Consider the following 19,668-nt stretch of genomic DNA (forward strand, 5'->3'; position numbering starts at 1 on the left):
ACAAACCAAAAAAAAAACCCAAACAAAAACCGACCAAAATTCCGGAAACTGGTTTCTATCAAACTGGTCTATATTTACTTAAGACAGGTGCCACACAAAAAATATCATGCCGAGCAAAAACTGTGTTTGCCTTTCCAGAACATCAATAGGAAATGGTACAATTGTGTAACAAGTACTGTAAAGTAGATGTAGTTCAGTTTTTGCAAAGAACGTGTGCATTGGGAAAAATTGCGAAAAATGCAGGAGGGAGGTTTATAAATTAGACAAAAATGGGGGGTGGGTGGATCAAATCGAGTTTTCCGTCCCCTTGCCGGCATGAGGTACGTCCCCTTATTCAAAGAATGCAGCTGTTAATACGGGAAAGAGTTCAGTTGAATGTACAGTGAATGGTGATAGTGTTCGAACGCCTCGTAAAAATTCTTCTACATCTACAGACGTTACTCTTCCTGTAATTTCTGTTGAAATCAAAGTACTGAAGTACTGACGGGAGTTGATTTTATCGATTGTTATATATCTTAAAATCAACGATATGTTATTTTGCATGCAAGTAAATTCCTATAAGTATTTGATTTACTCACATTTTTAAAATTATGAATCCTATAGGAATTTTGTGAAAACCCAATATCAATCATGTTGTGTAGAATTATCCATCAAACTACGTATCAGTAATCGAAATAGTTATGAGAAATTGTATGGATCCAAGCAAAATTGAACTCAAGTCTCGTTTAACCTGACTCTCAGCTGTATCCGTTAATCTCCGAGAAGCAAGAGAGACTCTATGCTTTTCGGAGATTTACGGAGACAGCCGAGCGTCTGGTTGAACGAGACTATATTGAACTCTGGCGTAGTAATACATAAAATGTACGACTTAAAAAAATATCTAAATTGTTCCTACCATTTAAAATCTGACTATTTACAAGGTATCTATAAATGAGTTTCCTTAAAGAACAATGCTTAAGAACTCATTACATCGGATTTATTGATTAGAACTAAATTTTGTCAGCGGTGTTGATTTGTTCTAAGGTCCAAACACTGTTTTACTTTCGGTTTGCCTGAGTAACTGCATAGGAGAGTTGATTAAAATCAACTCCCAAAAACTAAGGCGACGTGCATTATTTGTAGCAAACAGTCAAAGGGTTTGCGACCTTTGAAATCGCGTAACGCGAGATTTACGATAGTTTCTATTGTTATACTTTCATGTTAAATACCGAAATCTGATTGGTTAAGACGCAGTTAATAATATTTACTATTACCCTCAGCGTTAGCAACGCACTTGGCAACGGGTAACATTAAAAAATGTTACATGCGCGAAAATTATGCGCGTACGGTTCGCTGTAGAATTCACGTTATTCCTATATAAAAGCAGTAAAATTTTCTTAAAAATTTTAAAAAAGACATTCAGTATAACAAAATAAATAGTGCCTGTTTGGGAGGATAACAGTTGAAATTGACACCCCTCGAAAACCATTGTCAACCTCCGCTTCGCGTCGGTTGACAATGGTTTTCTCGGGGTGTCAATTTCAACTGTTACCCTCCCAAACAGGCACTATTTATATAATATGACCCTGGTTGTTAATAAACACATATAAGGAACATGTATCGTTTTATAGAAAGTAAACTGAAAACAAACTTTAAAGGGGCATGGTCACGATTTTGGTCAAAAATTATTTTTTTCGATTTTAATGTTTACAGTGCTTCAGTAAGGCATTTTTAATAGGCAACCAAAATTTGAGAGTCATTTGTTGAGTTATAAGCGAGTTACAGAGCTTACAATTCTTCACTATGTAAACAAAGCTTTTGTTTACATTTTGAATGTTTAACTGAAAATTCCAGTTTAGATCTAAAATTAATGTGTTAATCGTTAGGAACTGTTTATTTAAGCTTAAAATGAATAAGAAGATAGACAGATCAGCTTGAAAAAGATTTTTTACTGGTATATTGAACCTATGTAAACAAAAACAGGGCCGAGCCTTGTTTACATGATGAAGAATTGTGAGCCCTGTATCTTGCTTAAACCTCATCGACTGGCACCCAAATTTCATTTGATTATTAGAAATGCATTTCTAAAGCATTGAAAATAATCAAAACAGAGAAATGAAATTTGACAAAAATTGTGACCATGCATGCCCCTTTATAGATAATAAAGTTAAAAAAAGCAACCGTAACTTATACTGCTCGGACAACGAATGTAAAACTTTTTTTTCAATCACTATACATAATGAGAACTAGAACCTAAGAATTTACAGTGTATGGCCTAAAATCAAGAAGTGGAACGGAAATCGATATGTTTTTTTGTAAAGACAGAAACCAATACTGGCCCTATAAGTCAATTCAATTGTTATTCGTAATTATAGATCCTTTGGTGATTATATGAAGTTAAATGAAAAAAAAGATAGCAAGACACCCCCCCCCCCCTTTTTTTTTTTAAATTAAGCCTTTGTAAATATTAGCATGATTTAAATTGGCGTTAAAGAAAAAAGTGTTTGAACCGGATTATTACTTTTATTTTCACTGATTTATTTCATTTTCAGTTATCGTGTTGCTATGATCAGCCCAACAGGGGGCGCCTGTAATGTGCGAAACGAAATCGAAACGAAACTAATCGAAACGAAACGAAACGAAATGAAACGAAACCAATCGAAATGAAACGAAACCAATCGAAACCAAACGAAACGAAACCAAAAATCGAAATAAAACGAAACCAACAAAACAAAATAAACCCCAACGAAACGGAATTAAACAAAATGTTTTGTTGATTTGTTTTGTATATAATTATTTAGTGTAAAAACAAACTGCATTTTAAATATTGTAAATTGTGTATATAGGCCTACACTGTACAATAAGACAATATACAATATTAAATCAGGCACGTAGCATCAAGGGGGAGGGGGCTGCCCCCCCCCCCCCATTTTTTCCCGCAGCAACTAATTTTTTTAAATTTACATATAAAAAATTGAATTACCATGGAGTTACCCCCCCCCCCCCCCACTTTTTTGGGAGTATGTAAAAATTGGTATGAAAATAAGGAGTGAAATTAAAGCTAAAGATATACTACGCCAGCCCCCCCCCCCCCCCCCCCCCCCCCATTTTGGGAAAATAAAAAAGTCCCTTTTTTTATTGCTTCTCAAGATTTTTGGATGAGTCCCCCCCCCTCCCCCATTTCAAAAACGATGCTACGTGCCTGTAAATTCAAGTGTACGTGGCGTTACTGGCAATTTGCATATTTCCATCTTCAAAACAATTGTTTTAAGAAAAGGTTTCCGGAATACCGTAAAGAACTTTTAACTATCGCAAAAGAAACTGTTTGAGTCGTTCCAAAGGAGGTGAAGGACAGATTATCGTCAATGGGGATTAGCGTGTAACTTATCTTGCATCTTACCTGCATTATCCCTGGCTAGTTATTTGAACTGTAAAATTTCTTTTGTATAAAACATTCCAGGCAGAAGAGATTGACCTTCCTTATAATTATTATATTCATTTTTTTGTTTTATATGGATCTGATATAAAGCTGTTTTTAAATTAATGTTGTTCTTAAAATGTAGCATGCACATCAGTAGGTACTTTCTTGAGATAAAGTTGAACAGTCAAAATTTTTTCGAAAACAAGATAATTTTTTGTTTTAGAAAGGGGGCAATTAAAGCAAAAACCTCCCAGAAATACAGTAGCTTTGCGCTAATACAAAAAAACCCTGTTCGGCTACACTTAATTTCAATATTGAATGGTTTTTCGATAGCAATTTTTTGATACTGATATTTATTATTTGTATTCAATATTTTGAGAAAGAAAATATGGATTAGAAAAGATTACATCATACATTCAGATTATACCATTTAATGCATAGTGTACAATATAATTATACTAATACTTCAGGGTAGATAAAGCTTATGTTTATTCCGTTGTTACTTAATTCATAACCGATTTCGATCATTAATTTTCTAGTGCAGCATGTTCACCAAAAAGTCTGACTATCCCTTTAATGAAATAAATCGGAAGCATTAAAAAAATCAGAATGTACATTATTTACTTCATTCTATAATTTTTGCAAATACCGGGTAAGCGGCTTGAGAATTCAAAACAACAATCTGAAAGATACAAGCCATTATGTTTATGGTTTAATTTTTTTTAATTGAATATATTTCATCACTTTTATGTAGTCATTATTGATTTTCAGTTTTGTTTGGTTTTGTTTATTCCGTGTTGATGGTTTCGTTTCGTTTCATTAGTCTCGTTTCGCTTCGATTGGTTTCGTTTCGTTTCGATTGGTTTCGTTTCGTTCAGTTCGGTTTCGTTTCGTTTCGATTTCGTTTCGCACTTTACAGGCGCCCCAAATAGGACAAATTCAGTGCATTATGAATACCATGTATGACGTAAAATTAAAGATAACAAGCTTCGGTATTTTTACGAAAAGATAAGACTAAGGGACTAGCTTGTTCAAGATGTTCATTATATTTAAACTATTTTTATATCTTATTGTCCTTGTGCACTTTTTTCAGCCAGGGAGGGGTGAGAAAAGGATTCTTTTAAATGACCCAGGGCTCATTGAACAGAGATTGACTCATCTGGAACACGAAATACAGACGATGAAAAGTGAAAACCAGCAGCTTAAGGATAGAATAAACCAGTATGAGACTGCTAGATCAGGTAAGGTTTCTTAAGTCGACGCATTTAGATATCATATTCAGTGAATATTTACTATATGTAATTAAAAAAAGTATTCGGCGCTCGCTATTTTATATTGTTGCGTTTTGATTCCAAACGGTGAAATTGCAAAAAAAACAACTAAGCTTTCTCCTAAGATATCTACAATGACCAAGTATAACATAATCCAGTAGAGAAATTACAGATCAATTTAATAATGACATAATGGAAAAAAATAATGATTTAAATGACTTATAACATAAGTTTTAGTAATAATCATAATTATGATTATGCGACATATTAATCAGTAAGTTTTGTTTTATTCAATAGCTATTAAAGGCGCCATTTATACACGGTGGGGACGAAAACATTGTCCGAATAACGTTTCTATTGAAATTTATTCCGGTAAGAAAACCAATAATTTATAAAATAAATTTGGTTATAGTCGGTTTAAACAGTGAATAGAGTATTTGCAAAAAGATTAATTTTAGCACATAAACAATCATACTAGTATTAAGGTGGAGTTTAATAATATCACTACTGTAATTTAGATATATGATTTAGGTTTCTTAAAAAAAAAAAAAATATATATATATATATATATATATATATATATATATATATATATATATATATATATATATATACACAATTTTTTCAATACATTATTGAAATCGCTGGTTATATCAATTTATAATCGAAACAGTATCCAATGAAACTTTCGGTTTTTTCTGTTAACAACAAATTTCTGTTTAGTAATTAGTTGTCAAACAGTATAAACGTGCATGCACAATTGTAGGATATGCCGCAGGAGGATGGTATAACGATAAAGGAAGTCCGACCAATTATCTCTGTCTACCCCCAGATCCTATCTCCAGTGGAAAATCTTTAAGTAGTGGATACAACAACCATCTGTTCGGTGTCGAATATGAGACCAACTTTTGGGGGACACATTCACAAGACGAGGACGCTCCTTGTGCCGTCTGCTCAGCTGCCTCGGAATCAACGCTTCTTATGATTCCAGGAAGAAACTCCTGTTACCCCGGATGGACAAAGCAATACAATGGCTACCTGGGAACCACCTATTTGACTCATCCAGGAGCAAAGGAATATGTCTGTGTGGATCAGTCTCCAGACTATCTTAATGCTGGACAAAACGGCGTCGATGGAGCATTATTCTACCCCGTCTCCTACCAATGTGGAGCTTTGCAGTGTCCTCCTTTCACCAACAACGAGATCGTCAATTGCGTTGTTTGTACAAAATAATGTAAAATAAAACCAGTCAGTTATAAAAATTTTTGTCAAAAAAGTCATTAAACGAAAATAGGATTAAGTAATAGATATTGCATACAGCTTTACCGTTTTTTTGGTGTTATGAAAATTATATTATGGTTTGGGTTTACGAGCCTGGGTTTAACCTCACGAGAGGTCAAGTGAGGTTACTAGGCGTCGTACATCCCAAATCATGTTATAATTTACACAACATCTCAACACAGTCAAACTATGTTTGGAATATCTGTATTTACTTCTGATAGAGCTATTAAATGGCTCCTTTAGTTTGATCCATATTATATCAACTTGACTTCGTTAAGCATTTGTATCAACATATAAAATATAAAACATCCACTGGGGGCCATACTGTCAGCGTCGCTATCTTTGCGTAATTTTCAGAAAATGTGCAGAAGTTTGTCATGTTATAAACTTTAGTTCATTTATTTAGGTCAACAAGGTCAAATGACAAGATAAACACTAAGACCTCAATAAAGATTGGCGATTTTGAACATCTTCAGGAATGCATAGGAAATAGATAGCGGACAAAATCTAAAATACACCATTTCGTAAAACAGAAAATGATATGGTGTCTTGTTTCCATGCATATTGGTATTGGTTTTGGGCAAAGTCTGAACGAACCTGTATTTTATTTGAAGATAAGCCATGCAGCATTTGAAACCCCGTTGACGACGGTATTTGCAATTGATACGAACACCAGATACGAAGTACGACAACGTGCTGCCAAAGATATCGCGATGTGCTTACGGTAAAGATTTCAAGAAGTTGCTATGTTTACTGCGTCTGTTTAAGTGTCTCGTTAATAATGGAAAAAGAAACATACACGATGATGTAATTAAACATGCGATTCCATTTTCATTATGACTGTCTTTTACCCCAAATCCCATTTAGTTTTTTGGCCGGTTATAGATATATTGTCAATGATATTCCCGTTTGATATCATATTCTAAAGAATAGTTTCCTGTTTAAAAGGAGGTTTTGTGCATTTAATATGTATTGACATTAAATGCTGGGGGTTGTTTTTTTTTTTCAAGGTGTGCAGTTATCCTGTATTTCATAAATACAAAATTCCATAAGGAATAACTGGAATGTGAAGAAATAAGAACCATTTTAACAAGGCCTTGGACTTTCAGTAGGACGTAACAATCTATTGCTTGCGTCAAAACAAGTTAAAAATGACGCTGGGTTCAAGCGAAATATACACTGATTCCATAGTATTCGCTAAAAAGCCAGACAAATCTTGTCGATTTCCAAGAGACATGACTGAGTGGCTAGGATAGCAATGAAAAAGATATGCATATACGTCACATTCTTGTATGGCACAACTACCTAAATACCAAGCTCTTGTTAAAATGGTTCTATACTGATTAATCTACCAGTGCCCTTAACATAGAGGCAATGGAATAACAGATATGATCCGACGTCCATTAACACATTATGTTGATTTGTAGTTAAACTGTCTAACTGTATGGAATCTAAACTGGTAAATTAAACTTAATGGATGGTAACGATGGGTAGAGAGTTATCCTTCAACTTTTGTGAAACGTTTTGTTATTGTAAATAAATAAATTTTAAATTAACTCAGAGTTTATCAACAGTTATTAATAACAGATATTAATAATAACTTGATCCAAAGAGTCGTGTTATTGTCAAGAGCATCAAGTTTGGTCTGATTATCCACTCCACGCCTGTCAACAAGACTTGACACAACACTTTTGACACACATATATATATATATATATATATATATATATATATATATATATATATATATATATATATATATATATATATATATATATTGTACCGTGTTGTTTTCTGACTTTAATTGTTTTCCTGGTCAATATCTTCTTTATTTTGTTTATTTTTGCAATCTAAATGTATAAGTTCTAAGTGCCTCCCCCGGTCCCTGTTTGAAGATGTGTAATTTCTCATTTTTCAACATGTAATATCTACACAGATTTTTTAACTTTTTATTTTTTCTCTTTATTTCAAAATGACGAGGCTGGAACTTTAATAGCAGTATATTTTTAAAAATTTCTTCCGTACTTTTACTTACTGTATATGCATGGAAAATCAGCTATAAATTGGATCAATACGACGGTGAATAAAATATAGGTTTTGCTTGTATATTTAGCACTGTGCCGGATAATTATGCAAGTACCAAAATTGCATTTTTGCATCCGCTTACTTAAGATGATGTTTCGTAAAAATTCATTTAATATACGAAACGATAGACCATTGTCTAGAGTGTATAACCACATTAGTATTAATTTGGTCTCACCTGACAGGTTAGATAATAGCCTTTAAAAATAATATCTAATATGAATAGGTAAATAATAATTTCCATTGGAGAAATAATTTTCCTACCGAAGATATTGAAAATCCTAGAGGATTTTTAAAACATCCTTTGGGAAATTATATATTCATATAGGAGAAAAGCATTTCCTGCTGGAACTTGATTCAGTCATGTACAATATATACATGTAGCTTTTTTAACATTTTCCTATCGCATTTAAAAATCCTAGAAGTTTTGTTCAAATTGTTCAAATTCCATCTGAAGAGATTATATTTCGGAAGGAAAATCCAAATATCCCATAGGAAATTTGTTTTTCTAAGGGAAATTTTTTTTCCTGTAGAAATTTGGTTTTTAAAGGTAAATATCTCACATGACAGGTGAGATACACCAATAACTCATATTACCTTGGTTATATTTACACCTGTCAATTATTATTCCCACTATTTCTTATGAAAACTTATAGTTAATTCATACATGTAGCCCTATAGAAACAGCAAGACTGAAATCTACACGCCCCGTTTATCGATTGGTCGAAATCTACAGGGCTGAAACTGACAAGAGATTGACAGAACTGAAATTGACACGCCCTCTTTATCGACCTACGAAATATCATGGACTGCACGAAATAATCATGATGATGTCAGACTCAAAGTCTCACATGAGAGGAACAAGCTGTTTCTTTTAGCTAACGTACTTATGTACATTAAGTTTAATTTAGTGAAAAAATTACTTTACCCGTTAACGCGGGTTATGTTTTTTTCTGCAATTTTGCTACCTTCATATCCTGAATGAATCACCACCAAAGAAAGCATTTAATGTTTAAATAAACTCTTGAAGCAATGATCTACCATATGGCATATTTGAATTTTTCGATACATTCTCAAAAATACTACCTTGGCCCTCGCTAACTATCCGGCAAAGTATATTATATATAATCTCTCCATCAAAGCCAAAACAATTTAAAAACTTATCATCTGAGGCAGCTATTCCAGTTTATACTGAAATATTTTGTACACGCATTACAGATATTTGATCCACCTCATTTGTTTAAGTTTTTTGACTTTCGAAGGAATGTAAGCGTGTAAACTTTCTCACCAAAGCTTGTGCGATACTTAAAACGTGTCTTAAATCCTCAAGGTACCATAAATTAAGAATTAAATGTCAGCCATTTTTGGCATAGCACTACGGGAGCTAAACTATTTTAGAAAGCATTTAGGTTTGCTGCAAAAACATTTCTTGATGAATATGTAGGTTAAGCTTGTTCTTTTTCGCGCGCTCAGCTGGTTCTTACAGCTCGTTTCGCTCGCTATAATTGATATTCAATTTGACTTACAGTAAAAGAAGGGGTATATTTCAGAAAGCAAAAATTCATAGGTAATATAACAAGATATTGATATAAACGTTCACTTGAAATAAATCGAAACCGATATTGGTATTGATTTTGCGAAATCCTATTTAAGAAAGATTCTTGATCGATCCATCAAATAAAATGTTGGTGTGTCGAGGAGCCTTATATCTGAATACTAAGATGATTCAATGGTTGTGGCCATTTTTATAATATTTGAATCTTTTAAGGAGAATGGATAAAAGGAAATATTAAATTTTAAAATTTTGGATTTTTTCTTTACTAAATGTTAGTATATGGACAAAAATATCTTATTTTAAAGTTTAAGGTAGACCCTATGGTTATTTTGTTGAACACCTGGCCTCCTTAAGAACTGTGTGTGATGTAAAACTATACTTCCGTTCCTTTACGATGACCGCAGATGCATTGTATTTTCTTTTTACATAAAATTGCAAACTTTCTATACGCAAAAAAATAAGACATAGAATGCGAACTACACCTGAACTAATAATTAACCTAATTTAGAAGTTGGATAGCTTGGATATCCAGTCTTATTTACTACAGTAGTCATTTTTCTACAGGAATCATTTCTCCTTATGTTTAACTTGAAGAAAAATGACCCTTAGATCTTTTTTCTTCGAAATATTTCAGTTATTCAACTGATGGGGATGTCATTATTCTACGCCGAGAAATGACCCCTGGTGATTACTCTACAGAGGTTATTATTTTTTCTTTACACGGCAGTTTAGCTCAGTTTGTTTGGGTATCTTAATATTCCAGGGATAGAATCACTTTTAATCTTATCTTTATTTCTGCATTGAACGTACACAAAGAATATTTACCGGATTGAATCTATTCAGCACAATTATTTTTTAACTCCTATGGTCCAATATTGCGTGGTTTCTGTTGTTTCTTTCTACGTTTTCTCCAAATTTAGTACAATGTAACATATTGTGTTACATGGATCAGAAAAGTCTAATTCAAGGAAATATGTATCCAATTATTGAATTTAAATTTATAACAATGTTACATATTGAGTCAAATGCATCAGAAAAGTCAAATTCAAAGAAAAGTTGATTTTTAGTATATAACACTGATAGCAAATAAAGCGACATTTATATTTACTTTAAAAAATAAATGTTCAATTTATAAAAAATGAGATGAAAGGATAAAAGTATTAATTATCTTTGTATAAATTTACATATCGTCAGAGGGTTAAACATATGTGCAGAAAGTTTGTAGTTCATTACGTCAACCACATCATTAATAGCAATTCGGAATAAAATATGACTCATGAAAATAAAACTTACAAAATAAAAGGCTTAAAAGCTTTGGTCACAGCCGGTCTCTAAGTGCTTACGATTATGTTATTAACATTTGATTTAAAAATATATCAAATCGGCGTCATCTGTTTTACATTGAAAAACCACCAGTTTTTCTACAATACACGCAATAATTGTTAAGAATGTGATTTACAACTGCTCCTATTTACAGTATAGGAGTATGAAATCGAATGTCCGTAGTAATGGTGTAATGTGATGCGGATTAATATTAAACAAAAAGTACAATTCAAGTAAAACACCGCTTCGTTTACAAAGATATGGAGATTTAAGCTTCAACAAATATAATTCATCAACGTCTCCGGGTAAAGTCATGAATAAATTGCAACTTATTATTGTGCCTTAGAAAGTTTCCGAAGATTACTTGTGCAGTGATGTTATTGGGTTGCAGTGATTGTCTTTTTCTTACTTTTAATACCGCTTAATAATTTTATTTCGAATGAAAATATGAGAATTCGACGACTTAACGAGGCCGGGTCTAATTAGTTCTGCCCTAGATTTTTTAATGAAATTTTTTACCTGAATTTCTACTGATATAATTATTATTTTAAGATTAAAAAATAAGATATTTACCACACCGTTTGTTTAGGGGGTCATCTCAAAGTTTGTTAATCTTTAACATTGGACCCTATGGGATTTTGCTTGAAATGTATCAATTTTGCACATTTTTTTTAACTTCTGCCCTAGGGATTTCTTTTTCCTTTCTACATATTAAAGTTATTGCTAACAGACATCAAATGGTCAAATAAATAAAAAACCTTTTACCTCCTGGTTTGTTCCAGGGTTCTTATCAAAGTTGATTTTTGTATGCCCAATTTCCCAGATTTGTCAGATAATGGCTATTTTTTATTTGACAAAGGCGGAAAAGGTGATCTTTATAGTATTATTAAAGCCTTCAGACATATTTAAGTAATAAAAAAATATATAACATCACGTATTAAGGGTCATTAATATAAAATACATGGTTACTGTCTTGAAATATATGAATTAAGCTATATTTAGGCGGGTTAAGAAAACGTGACAGAGGGTTTGGCCTGCTGAACCCTCTTCACTTTTTCGACCCGAGCCCAAATATAGCTTATACTTCGAGACAGTTATGTTTATTCCACAATATAACATTAATTTTACGCATTAAACGAGCCATTTTCAACAAATTTCGCTGAATATCTGCAGATAAAACTCTCACGCCATGGCGTCAAACAAGCAAAAAGATGACGTCACAATACAAATGAAACGCTGCGCGAAAGCGTGCGTACTCGTTCTGTACTCGGCCTCGTTAAGCCCAAATAAGTAAACAATTTGTATGATGATTTTAAATATTTTTATGGTCCCTGTTCTTTGTTCTTGTTTGGTGAAGGGGGGGGGGGGGGTGCCGCAACTTTGTTGAACATTTGAGATGTTCTTTGAGATTGTTCCTTTAGGTTAACCTATTTCTGTTACATATACCATCATTGGTTACGTTTGATGATCAAAGGTATACCAGATTACATGATTGTTTTGAGATTAAAATTTGTATTACATTGTCTCGTATCGATTAAACGACCTGAACTAAAATCAAATATGCTATTTAGATTTAATTTTCTGAAAGTAAAGACTCTATATATAGACATATAAAGACTGTTCGTGTTCTTCAATATTAGATGCATTATTTTTCTCTGGAATAAGAATTTTTACTTTGGAGAAATGAATCGAATAAATTTCTTGTGCATGCAAGAAAAACTGGAGCTTGATGATAATAGCTTAATAGCTGTATATGTTTGCATATCACAATAAATACTGTACATCAAATAATGTTCCCTAGAAAACAGCATGCACTTTGATATTTTACAAAATGTTCAATCCAAAATAAAATGTAAATACATGTAGTGAATTGTGCAATGTGTAAACACGTTTGCCGAATGCATCATTTTAATACTCGCAAAAGCATAATGAGACTGGTTTAAAAATAACTTCTGTAATTTTCCCCTCAGATTTGGATGAAACCATTTCATCGATTACTTAGTAAGCTGTGCCATTTGGATACGAAAAGCCTTCGGCAAAGTAATGTAATTTACATCACTATTTCCATCGGAATGGGATTTTGATAGGTAAGATTTTTATAAATTAGAAATATTGATATTAGAAGGCGTTGTTTTTTTTTTTTATCTTTTAACAGGAGAATATATAATGATGTTCTATGAGATCTCGCTTTAGACATCAACAACCTGGCAAACGAAATGGTCAACCTTAAAGTTCTTCTTTCTTTGATTGCTGTCATTGGAGTTTTTAAGCTGGTAAGTTATTACGAGTTGATTTGAGTTTTTAGATATATTAACGGTTTTCTTTTTATAAGACATCAATAATTAATTGCACTATGCAACTTTATCATTTTTAATATAGGAGGTCATCCATTAGACCACGTTTTCAAATCTTGTTTTGAAAGAGACATCATGATGTAAATTCAACTGAAGGTTTTGTGTGTTTAGCCTGTGTTCAACAGTTCATCTCTTTTTTATGAATAGTTAAGAGTCGCCATATTTGGATGTATACACGAAATAGATATAATATGTACCCATATATTGGTACTGCACTTGGTACTTAGCCATTTATATGGTATCCATTATAAAGAAGAGTATTGTTTCCTTATAAGTTTTACTTTAAGGTAGTTTTACCTAAACCATTGCCGTGTAACAAGAAAATATAAAGTAAATAATGTGGTAAAATAGCAGACATTAAAGAATATTTAGAACTATTTTAAATTTGTATATCAATGCATATTGAATGAATCAGTGAAAATCTTACGATTTTCCTTACTGGTTATCAATGTAAAAAAAAGTTGGTTGATATTTTTAAAATTGCAAGAATAACTTTTAAGAAACACTCCCCCTTCAGGCTTGATCAACTATCGTCAACAAAAACGTCATAAATGTTTGTTGTTTTATTAATTTTTTATAGCTCGAAAAGGGATACTACTTATGTTTTATTTTCTGCGTTACTCTTTTATAGCATCATTTTTTTTATTTATCTGGAATTCGCTCATTTAAATTAATATTTGATGATCTATCTTTCGCAATGCTTTTTGGTAAATGCATTTCCATGGAATTTAATATAAAACTGATCTGGATGATAAACTTTTATGATAATTTTTGATTATTTTTTATATATATTCATATTGAATATGGCAATGAGGTTACGTTGCCTTTGTAGCACTTACTACGATTAGTATGTGATCAAATCATTTGATCACGTACCAACCCGTATTTATATCCCGATATACATCCAAAAATGATACCTTCTTTCTTAAATTTACATTTGTTGCAAATTATGACAATAACAATGCTCCATACTTTCTCTACTGTGATGACCTAGAAAGCCGCTACGATTAAGATGGCGTAACAAAAAATAGTACAACAATGTTGCAAGTACTTGATTATCATGATAAATAAATATGACACTACCTTTGACAAGACAACACTTTTTTATTCTTAGAAAGGGAAACAGAAAAGAAAATTCACGTGTACAATTGAAAAAAAAACCCGATTTAAACTTGGCGTAATAGTACCAGTAACAGAGCGGTTAGAAATTTGAAAACAAAGCGATGGAAAGTTGAGTTAGGGTCTACTTAGGCATTTTCAGAGAAAACTCTATTGCAGAATCAGATTCAAGAGCATAATGATATCCTCCGACATTATAGAGGAAAGCAATTTTAACTTCGAAATTCTTTTTTACGAAACGAAACGGACAGAAAAGCACAAGGAGTTAAATTTGACCGTGATCCGTGAATGGACTAAACACGAAAGATCTGTGATATTGCGTTTGCAATTTTGATCGAGGCTTTTAATAAATCAGAAATGAATTTTAACTGAATTAACTCCTTTGGCAAATTGCGATTGTAATTTTCAAGAACGCCTCGATACGATGTCGATTCATAAACATTCTGTTTACAAACCTAACACGTGTTGTCCATTCATTTATCCCCCGCAATTAATGTTATATTTTTTAAGAAAATGAATGAATAAAATTTCGTATAACAAAATACAGAAACGTTTTTCTTTATACCTAAATTATGTTTTCATTACGATATATAATAGGCGTGTTTCAGCACAAGTCGGTTAGTTTGAACACACAGAAACAGTAGTGACCTAAATTATTTATGCGCTACTTTGACCTCTTGATCCATAATGATGTTATGCAGGAATAACAGCGGATTGCTCAAACAGTGTTATATAAAGAAAACATTTGCAAGTGTAAATATATAAAATAGCTACAAGTATGTTACCTGTTCTTGAATAAGATAATCATCAACATTCAAATCTCACAATTTATTTTTAGTGTTGTTTGCTTTGTAGATTGCAGGCTCTTCTGTTATTTGGTACCATTATCAGACTAGCCAACCGAAAGGCCAAGATTATAAGGTCTTTCATTATTTCGACTTTGAAGATGGAATGGTAGTCAGCTCTTATGAAGCAAGATATGATGGGTAAAACCTACATTTGTTTCATTATAAAATATACAAATACTGCTTTTTACTCAAAATTGCCGAAGATTTGTGAACAAATAATACGTGATTGTTCATGCCATGTGAAATAAGGCAACACATGAATAATTTCTTGTTTGTCGGACCCCGTGCACTCATATTTAAATAAGAGTATATGAATATTTTTTTTTATTAATTTTCCGCATCCAGACAATTTTGCGCTGTTTTTTGGTTTTTTTTTTTTTGCTCTTTTCTTGTATTTTGAATAGTTTTGATTCATAAATTAGAAACAAGTAGAAATTTTTCCTACAAAAAATAATAATTTTATTATTTAATCGCTCGCCCACTCGTACTTTTTTTTACGAACAAGAAATCATGTCGGTGTGACCTAATAATAAGAAACTTGGGTTTCAGAATGCGATTTCAAAATAGGAATTTTCAAGTGAATGAAAATTTTGTTAATTTTTAAGTGTTCTTTTTATAAATAGTTTTGTGTGCAAAAACCCATTAAAACTGAATATTCTCTTTAAACATATGGTCAATGCGTTACTCTTTCTATCAATTTATATCTGTGTATAAGTCTTTCAAGAAGCATTGAAAAAACCCCAAATATATTCAATACCTATGAAAACTAGAGGAAATGCGGGCTAAGCAGTATCAATTTTAACTCAAATATTTATCTCAATTGAGCAGTATTTACACATTTTGTGTATTTATTACTTTATTGATTGTAAGAAACTTAATACCGTATAGTAGATGTGAAGGCCAAATAATATTTATTCAATATAACATCATTCAAGTTGAAGAAGAGACAATAACATTGACCTGACTTTACTGCGAGATTTTTAATACTGTCTGTTTGCCTATGAAAAAAATTATGCATTATGTAGCAAGAAGAATTAGAAGACCCCTACCTGAAAAAAACCTCGCATTTATACTGTGTCCTTTTAACCCCTTTAATTTTCTTTGGTTCTGCATTTTAACAATAAAATACCAATTTTAATGTTATTCAGTAGGTCTTGATTGATATTGAACGAAAATGAAACATTGTTGGCGTTTGGTCTATATTTCTCACAATATAAAAGAAGAGATAGATTTGAGAATTACAATTTTGATTATATTTATGAAAGCCCGTTGAATTGGTTTATGAAAGTTGATCACCTATTAACAGCACTGAGTGTTACACCATTACCAACTTTACCTTAAGAGTGGTTGATGGGGAACCAGATTTTACTTTGGACAAGTCACTCGGCGATTGTAAGTTTTCTGATGCTTTATATTTCATTTTTATGAAATTGTATTATGAATTATTATTAGATTCTAACCACATTAGGAAAAGTAAAAAAAATATAATGTAACCTATTTCTTAGCAGGATGTTTGTGCATATAGCTTACTGGATGAAAACCTAGATATGGAAATAAAAATGAAAAGTATATATATGCATGCAAAATCAAAGTAACTTGTGTAATGTAAGATAAACACACATAGTATTCAACTTTAATCGTTGATTACGCACGGGACAATGCCTTAGCATGAAACAAGGCACGTTTAGTTTGCCTTAGATGACATGTAGCTCCATTACATCTATGTGTACGCGTCAAAAGTGAAAAAAGCCAGGATGTCTGCTATCGGATATTTACATAATATAATCAGTTTTTTTTAAATCGAAGACATCAGTTACTTTTAATTTTTAGTTTTTAAATGCTTTTGAGTGAAACATACTGTGTATGTGACAGTAGCACTTTATTTGATATTTATTTAATATGAAAAGGACAATGTTTCAAATATGTAACGTTTCATTATTAGACTAATCTCTTCGGGTATAATTGACATCTCTAGATTTTTCATATGCATAATTCTCGGGCTTATGTTAAAGGACAAGGAAAAAGAATTGAGCAACTACATGTAAATCACTTCCATGATGAGCTAAGCTTTGATGAATCGATGAAGAAATTATTTTCTATTAAAATTTACTCCACAAATTATGAATATTCTAATGTTTGTATGGTTGGCAAATGTGATATCTTATCTGTCATTAGCTAGACGCTAATTATTTAACTTTCATGTTGCATCTATAGGTAAATTGTATCGTGTTGTCAGACTGCACAATGAAACCGCCATTGAACCGTACAGGATCGTCAAAGTTATTGTTTCAAACAACTTTAATAGAAATACTGAAGAATGTGTTTCCACCTCTGGGTCATATCACGTGGTTTTGACCAAAACGCGGACTCCTTCAAAACAAGAAAAACGGAAAATATCGCATGATTTGAAAACACTGGGCATTAGTGGACTTTACCTGACAAATCTTTCAGGTAAGACTACAATAAGTCTGGTTATTACTTTTACCTTTATTGTGTATTTAAGTAGGCAAAGTGTGTGGTGCTTGTCATTTTTAACCGATTCACATGTATCGGTTAATGAAAACAACTTATATCAATTTATGTCATTTTTATAAAAGCTTAACATATACTTACATGCATATAACAATCGAAAATTATGAATACACTGATTTTTTTCTTTTTCAGTTTGTCCTGACCCAGTTTGAATCTTATATGTTACCAAAATAAAATATATTGATTAAGTTGTGAGCTAAATTTGTTCTGAATTGCAAAGTTTCAAAATTATTAACTCAATAACTTTATTCAATGGTATTAAGGTATACATTTACTCAGAATGAAAAAAAAATCCACTGATGATAATGAAAAACCATCTATTGTGTGTTAAAGACCAATCATGGTAGTGCTATTTTTCACTTTCAAAAAAGTAGGTCAGTGACCTACTTTTTGAGATGATGGCCATTGAATATTTTTTGAAAATTTAAGAAAAGTCACCAAAAATTTTACACTATGACTGAAATTTTCTTAATTGCGAAAATAATACAAATTGCTAAACTCTTTTAAAAATAAAATATAGTTAATGAATGGCAATGACACTAAACAGACACAAATTTATATGAATTGTCCAGTCCGAATTTCCTCTATTATTTTTAAAATTCCTACCCTTTTTTGATTCAATTTTACAAAAAACTGAATGACGATAATACTTAAACATTTATAGCATTAAACTAGGTAAATTGACCTTACTCTGCAGGCATAAAAGTGATATGAGGTTAATGATCAAAATTTTGAGATATGGTGTCTTTTATCGTTTTTTTTTTTTAGCATTTTTCAATATTTTTGAAGTGGGTGCCATTCAAATATCGAAACGAAAAAGTGAGAAAAAAAACAACATAAAATATGCAAATTATGTTAACTAACAAATAAAATCTTAACTTGAATACTACAGTACTACCAAAAATAATTCAGTGAAAAACAAAATCTGAAAATTTTAGTCCGAATTTCCTCTGTTATGCTTAAAGTCCAACTTTGTTTGAGCCTAATTCCATAATAAAGTATAAATATCGAATAGTTTGTCAATAATAATTCTTTTCATAAATACTTTGTGTTTAGAACAAATTTTGCTCATGACATTGAACTTTATAACAATCGGAATTTGAGAACTCAAACCCTGAGTAAACAACGTCCTTAAAAGTTATTGTTGATGTCTGTTTATTTATTGCCTATCCGAAAATAACAACTCTGATAGGGACTTTAAAATATGAGCGTTGTTATAAGTAACAGAGAAAGAGTAGGATAGAGAAAATTTGCCTCAACACAAAACACTTTAAAATTTTAACATGTTTCTACTTTCACCGATAATTTTATTCCTATTTGTCAGCAAATTTGTTTTGGAGGTTTAAAATATGGACGACATATTCAAAGAAGAATACTGACTCCTGTAAAATAATGACCAGGATCAGTTCTGAACGACGAAACATGAGCCAGGTTTTAATTCGATGTAAAATATTTTGGCTAATACAAGAAGTGTCATTTCAATAAAATCTAACACATTTGACATGAACACCAATTTTTTGGGATGTTTTCCCCTTTTGAGTTTGCCTAATGGAGAATTATAACATAAATGATAATTTTCACCAGCTAAATAGGTTTTTTTCTATTAAATTTAATACCAACTTTACTAAACATGTATAAATGCTACTAAATAGCTTGAGGGGTTTTCATCTTAAATAGTTACTTAAAGATTTCAGATGCTGGGGTGAGCCTAGCAGGGTATTGTTAAGCATATATCTCTTGATAGCTACTTTTAACTTACTATATGATCAACAATAACTTAATTTGTCTATATGGTCCATGTCATGAATAAATGCACTTGACTAGCTTCGATTCTGAATTTGCGTTATAGGAATGAGAATCTGGAGGAGGTGGAGTGTTTTTTAGAGCAGGTCATTTTTATCGA

The 19,668-nt window shown here is 31.8% G+C and overlaps 2 protein-coding genes across 2 annotated transcripts; both read left to right on the top strand.

Annotated features, from left to right (window-relative positions):
• The first annotated feature begins 4,072 nt into the window (after positions 1-4,072).
• Positions 4,073-5,919, top strand: LOC128177457 (short-chain collagen C4-like). The gene is made up of 3 exons (XM_052844168.1): positions 4,073-4,641; positions 4,969-5,043; positions 5,438-5,919. Exons 1-3 carry the CDS (start codon positions 4,437-4,439, stop codon positions 5,902-5,904), a joined length of 747 nt encoding a protein of 248 aa, XP_052700128.1. The 5' UTR covers positions 4,073-4,436; the 3' UTR covers positions 5,905-5,919.
• Positions 5,920-13,050: 7,131 nt separating this feature from the next.
• On the top strand, positions 13,051-17,917 carry LOC128176948 (uncharacterized). The gene is made up of 5 exons (XM_052843460.1): positions 13,051-13,185; positions 15,241-15,371; positions 16,540-16,625; positions 17,448-17,684; positions 17,898-17,917. The coding sequence occupies exons 1-5, from the start codon at positions 13,129-13,131 to the stop codon at positions 17,915-17,917; spliced, it is 531 nt and encodes a 176-aa protein (XP_052699420.1). The 5' UTR covers positions 13,051-13,128.
• Positions 17,918-19,668: the final 1,751 nt, after the last annotated feature.

This window comes from Crassostrea angulata, chromosome 3, assembly GCF_025612915.1.
Source record: "Crassostrea angulata isolate pt1a10 chromosome 3, ASM2561291v2, whole genome shotgun sequence".
In the NCBI taxonomy this organism is placed as follows: domain Eukaryota; kingdom Metazoa; phylum Mollusca; class Bivalvia; order Ostreida; family Ostreidae; genus Magallana; species Magallana angulata.

Coding starts and splice junctions, on each gene's coding strand:
- LOC128176948 (XM_052843460.1), top strand. CDS start 13,129: ATGGTCAACCTTAAAGTTCTTCTTTCTTTGATTGCTGTCATTGGAGTT. Junction 16,626..17,447: donor GGACAAGTCACTCGGCGATT/GTAAGTTTTCTG, acceptor TTGCATCTATAG/GTAAATTGTATCGTGTTGTC. Junction 17,685..17,897: donor TTACCTGACAAATCTTTCAG/GTAAGACTACAA, acceptor TTTCTTTTTCAG/TTTGTCCTGACCCAGTTTGA.
- LOC128177457 (XM_052844168.1), top strand. CDS start 4,437: ATGTTCATTATATTTAAACTATTTTTATATCTTATTGTCCTTGTGCAC. Junction 4,642..4,968: donor GTATGAGACTGCTAGATCAG/GTAAGGTTTCTT, acceptor TTTATTCAATAG/CTATTAAAGGCGCCATTTAT. Junction 5,044..5,437: donor TTCTATTGAAATTTATTCCG/GTAAGAAAACCA, acceptor GCACAATTGTAG/GATATGCCGCAGGAGGATGG.